Raw genomic sequence first — 5,409 nt, 5'->3', positions numbered from 1 at the left:
GTACGCGCTGCCGCCGTGGCCGCGCAGCACGTACGGCTAGTTTATCCAAGCGGCTGGCCCTCGACTCGACTGAACGTGTAGGAGTAGTGACCGAGTGATGGATCATGGATGGATGATCTTGCTCCGGAACGAAGCATCCGCTCGGTGAGACTTCGAGCAAGTGCGCGTCTAGGCAACCGCACCCACACGTACGTACGTGCCGTGCCTTGTCGTTACGGAACTCACAACTAACCATGTGCACATGTACTCCGTCCTTCTCAACGACACGGCTTTGCCACCGGCAGTTACGACGGCGGAAACGGCCCACTTGAACTGGATGAACGCCTGCGTGCATGCATGTCTTCCTTTTCATCAGGGCCCGCTATGTCCTGATAAGGTCCCGTATACCTCCCTAACGTGGTGAAAGATCGACGCAAAGTTCTCCGGCGAGAGGCCTCAAAACGTGGCGGAACATCATCTGGAATGAGAGAGGAAGAAGATGGGTCATGCATGGGCACGCATTGTCGTCCAATCGATTGCTAATCCAGTCCTCGTCATCACTTCATCACTGCTGGAGAATGCGCCTTCAGATCCAAACCCCCTTTAGTACCGGTTGTGCAACCGATATTACTATTTTGGTACTAAAGGGGACCTTTAGCACCGAGTCAAATAACCGGTACTAAAGGCACCCCTTTAGTATCGGTTGTTTATACCACTGCTACAGCTTCCAAAAGCGTCTGCTTCTCCAAGAATCACAATTACAAATTTCTTGTGCGCACACGGATTTAGCAAGAATAAAAAAAATTCACAATCACATGAATCACAGTAAGAATGACAATTACAGATTTCACAAGAATCACAGCACGAATCACAAGAATACATTTCGCAAGAATCACTATCACATTTCACAAGAATCACAGAAAAAATTAAAATCACAGAGTTCACGCGAGAGCTTCGACTGCGCCGTCGGACCTCCCACTGCGTCTCCTCACCCACTTGCCAGCAAGCGCCGTCGGGCCTCCTCACACGCTCGCCGCAGCAGGGGCCGATGTACTGGTGGCAGCCAAAGGACAGGCCACGCCAGAAGCGGCGGGGATTGGCGGCCCGCGCGCCAGCAGCGGCCAGCGGCCCCGGAGGCCGACCAGGAAGGCCCCCCGCGCCCTCAGGGGCTGGCGGCCCACGTGCCGGCGGCAGTCGGGGTGCCCTTGGGGCCACGATTCCCTCTATGGCCAGCGGCAGCCGTGGTGCCCCCTGCGCTTGCGGTGGCCGGTGGCCAGCGTCTCGGGGGCCGCCCAAGGAGCCCCCTATGCCTGTGATGGCCGGCATCCGGGGGGCCCGCTGCGTCCTCGGTGGCGGGTGGCCGGGAGGCCCCCTGCGCCTGCGGCAGTGAGAGAGGAGAGTGAGAAGAGAGGAGGCTGTGTGGAGGGAGGAGTGGCCGGTGGGGAGAGGAGGGTGGGGTGATAAAGCCGGTGGTGTCGGTGGGAAGATAAAAGGATAAGTCCGAGTGGGTGGGGAGATAAGGGAAAGAGAGGAGTCGGAGAGAGCTTTTAGTACCAGCTGGAGACTTTCCCGATATTAAAGGTCCTCAGGTATATTAGTACCGGTTAGAGCCTCCAACCGATACTAATTGGTAATTTTTAGTACTAGGTGAAATCTCCACCCGGTACCACGAGAAACTCCTGGTTGATTAGCCGTTAGACTCGGTACTAATATTCACGTAGTACCGGAATAATGATTATATTAGTAACGGGTTGCACCCGGCGCATCGGGCGTACGTGCCGATGGCGAAATGCCAATAAATGCCTCTTGTCCCCATCTAACCGCCGCTCCATGACTCCACTGACCTGCTGTGCGCATCCAGCTCCTGAATTCCTGATCGGTCAAAATAAGCCCGCTCCATATTCATCTACTACTGTTTTCTGCACCTTCATTGAAAAAAAAGGAAATGGAAAAAAGGAAACAGATGATCTAATGCAATTGCTGCCCCGTGCGCTTGTGCTACTGCTAAAGTGCACTAGATCATCTGTTTTCGGAGTTGTGTCACTCTGTGTCCATCCAATGATCCAACTAACTAAGGGCCTGTTTGGCAACAAGGTGTTAAAGTTTAACACCTGTCACATCGGATGTTTGGATGCTAATTAGGAGTATTAAACATAGGCTAATTACAAAACTAATTGCACAGATGGAGTGTAATTCGCGAGACGAATCTATTCAGCCTAATTAGTCCATGATTCGACAATGTGGTGCTACAGTAACCATTTGCTAATGATGGATTAATTAGGCTTAATAGATTCATCTCGCGAATTAGCACAGGGTTCTGCAATTAGTTTTATAATTAGCTCATGTTTAGTTTTCTAATTAGTATCCGAATATCCGATGTGACACTGTTAAAGTTTAACACCTCGTATCCAAACACGCCCTAAGCCGAGCCGGCACAATACTGACTTCCAGAGAACAGACCGCGGAAAACGGGTCAAGAAATAGAAATAAAACTTCGCATCCCACATTTTGTGCTGTCGCCCGAGTGTTCTCTGCGTATATTTTTCCCCCTCGACAGGGAATCACTTCACCTCCTGTTGAGCTTCCAGTTAGTGCTACAGCAGCAGCCAGGAGTACTTGTCACCTTAATCTATCAACGCGCAGCTACTACTAGTAGTTCAGTAGCATGGGGGCAACTGCAGGGGTTGTACTGCCAACCATGAGCTACCACTTTGACTCCCTAATTAATGAAGATCAACTTGCACATCAACATGGGCGCTGCAGGAGGGCATCCTATAGACGATGCTTGTCCTCTTTGCAAAGGACAACAGGGGCTTTGCCTCTCCCCCAGTCTCCCTCGTCCTCTTGATGCGGCGTGGTGTTGCTTCCATTGCTATTCCATTATAACAAAATGGGCAGACCCCATCACTTAACAAAAAGCCCATGCTTTTCTTTATATGGCCATGCAGCCCTCACCTCTTCTGAGTTCTGACTTTGGGGGCCACAACAGATTTGCCAGCTGCTGCTGCTGCGTTTACGTGGAAAAATGGTTTGTTTGCTGCTGAATTTTATCTCTCCTGAAGCATGGCTAGTCATGAACAAGCCTAGCTAGTTAGTCTCACTTTCTTACTAGTAGTCCTAACCTAACAGGCACTTTTGCAGCTTTGATCTTTCGCACCTGCTTTCAAGCATAAAAGTCTACACATTGGCATGTTTAGTCCTGGGTCTAACCTGCTGCTGTGTTAACAAAGGATTAAAGCTTGTCCTTTTGCCATCAATATCATATTTGCAGAATTTATACTACTCAGCATGGAACCCAATGCAGGAAAGAGAGCAGCTGTCCTAGGCTTTGGAGTCTGGGGGGAAAAGAATTCCACATCGAGCCTGCCTCAAATTGTACACATCCTCTACTAATATTTTTTTCCCTTTCGTTTTGACAAACAAACCCTTATCAGTTTCTCTCCCTCTCCCTCTCCGATCAACAAGATGTTGCTGCCGCCGCCAATGTACAATGCGAGGTGAGCATGTCGCAGACGGTCTCCCTCCTGATGTCCTCGAAGATGAGGGTCTCTATCCTGGCGCCGATCTCCCTCACCTCCGGCTCCATCTCCCGCCATTGCCGCATGGACCGCGACAGGTCCAGCTCCATCATCGCCGGGATCCTTGAGATGTCCCCCGCGATCTTCTCCCACGACGAGATCTGCTCCTCTATGGACCTGCCGTTCCTGACCGCCTCGTCCTCGGTTTCGTCCACCTCCATCTCGCAGAACTTGTCGTGGAGGTTGTAGCTGAAGCTGAAGCACGGGGAGGCCGGGCCCAGGAAGTATTCGGAGGGTGGTGAGCTCCCGGAGGTCGATGGCTTCTCGTCCTCCCCTGTCACAAGAACAGACGAAAGAGATTAACATCATGCTTTTTTTCGCATGCTAACCTGCCACTACTGACGATTCTGAAGAACACCCGGCCAATGAGGCAATGATGTATAAAGACAAAAGTTTTGGCCTAAAAGAGGACAAGGCACATTTGCAGACAAGAAAGTGGTAAAGAAAAATCTTTAATGATAACAACCACGCAGGGGTGGAAAGATTGCACAATGTGGTAATTGTAACAAAGCATAGTCACGGAATGGCAGTAAGATGTGAGTGAGTGCTTACATTGGGAATGCACGGGCGACTGGTCGTCGTCGTCGGAGTGCAGCTCGAGGACGGAGACCGGGCTGAGCTGCCGCGACGAGTCCACGTCCACGTCGGCCTTCCACCCCATCCGCTCCTCCTCGTCCGCGTCATCCTCGGCAAACACCATGGCGCGCGGGTTGCACTCGCCGCTGTCGCCGAGGGAGCGGCGCAGGCGGCGGAACTCGCGGCCGCAGCCGGCGCCCGCGCCGGAGAAGCAGCCGGCGGCGCCGAGATCCTCCCAGCGCAGCACCCGACGAACGGCCCGGCCGCACAGCACCTTGCTCAGCGGGGACCGCAGGCCGCTCCCGACTCCCGCGCCGCCGCCGGCACCGCCGCCGCTCTTCCGCTTCTTGAACCCGTGGCTGCAGAGCCTGAGCAGCCGCCGGCACGCGGCGGCTGGGCAGCAGCCCAGCCATCCGCCGGCGCCGCCTCCGCTCGCGCAACGGCCGCGCCGGGGTCGCCTTGCCTTGGCGGCCTCGACGAGGAAGGGCTCCTGCTGCTCCTGCAGCAGCTCGGAGAGCCTCCTCGCGGCGGCCATCGCCTCCTCCTCGCTTTCTTGGGGCAATGCAGGCGCGCGCAGGTCGTAGCAGCTCACAGGCCGGTCAGGATTAGGAAGGCACTGCGGGCGCCGCTGCCGCTGCTCGTGGCGATGAAATGACGGCAGAGCTCATGGAAGCGGCGGCGGCAGCATGGCTGGGCCTGGACGCGGGTTCTTGTGCGCATGTGACGGCGAAGGCAGTGGGAGGAGGCGAGGAAAGGGGATCATAGCATTCTCATATCTTGGGGCGGTGGTGTGGTGCGGGCTCGGGTCGGGGGTCCCCGCGGAGGTTGTTGGGTAGTGGGAGGGAAGTGAGTGACGAGTGGGGGAGGTGGGCGAGTGTCCGAGCGGGCCAGCGGGGAGTGTGTGGTCATAGAGGTGGTGGTGCGACCGCGCGTGGAGGGAGAACGGTCTCGTCTCGCGTTTCTCCGGCTGTGCAGTGACAGGGGAGGATTGATCTGATGCGTCGCAGTGTCTGGCATCGCATTGTTGGCAGCAGGGGAAATGTGCGAGGTTTTCACCGTCTGTCTGAGCGTGGTAAAAATATTTCTTTTCTAAAAGCCTACTACTGTCTAGGGCCAAATTTCAAAGTACAAGGGCTGTCATGAAAGTCGTATAGAGAATGCCAGATCATCAAGACCGTACTGCAGGGGTAAACATGATGGCAATGCCTCTTGATAGTTGATACAGCGAAAGAGCATGATAAACATAAGTGGTGCTTACTCACAAATGTTCAGAGAG

General features: G+C 54.2%; 1 protein-coding gene across 1 annotated transcript; it reads right to left on the bottom strand.

The window, feature by feature from the left end:
* Window positions 1-3,238: 3,238 nt before the first annotated feature.
* LOC117836312 (uncharacterized) lies at window positions 3,239-5,010 on the bottom strand. Its single transcript, XM_034715717.2, has 2 exons — window positions 4,110-5,010; window positions 3,239-3,831 (listed from the first exon to the last, which is right to left on the bottom strand). Exons 1-2 carry the CDS (start codon window positions 4,666-4,668, stop codon window positions 3,437-3,439), a joined length of 954 nt encoding a protein of 317 aa, XP_034571608.1. The 5' UTR covers window positions 4,669-5,010; the 3' UTR covers window positions 3,239-3,436.
* Between the last annotated feature and the right edge of the window lie 399 nt (window positions 5,011-5,409).

The sequence above is a fragment of the Setaria viridis genome, chromosome 9 (assembly GCF_005286985.2).
Source record: "Setaria viridis chromosome 9, Setaria_viridis_v4.0, whole genome shotgun sequence".
Lineage (NCBI taxonomy): Eukaryota > Viridiplantae > Streptophyta > Magnoliopsida > Poales > Poaceae > Setaria > Setaria viridis.
The sequence above is the reverse complement of the archived record's forward strand: the minus strand, read 5'-3'. Positions and strand labels throughout refer to the sequence as shown.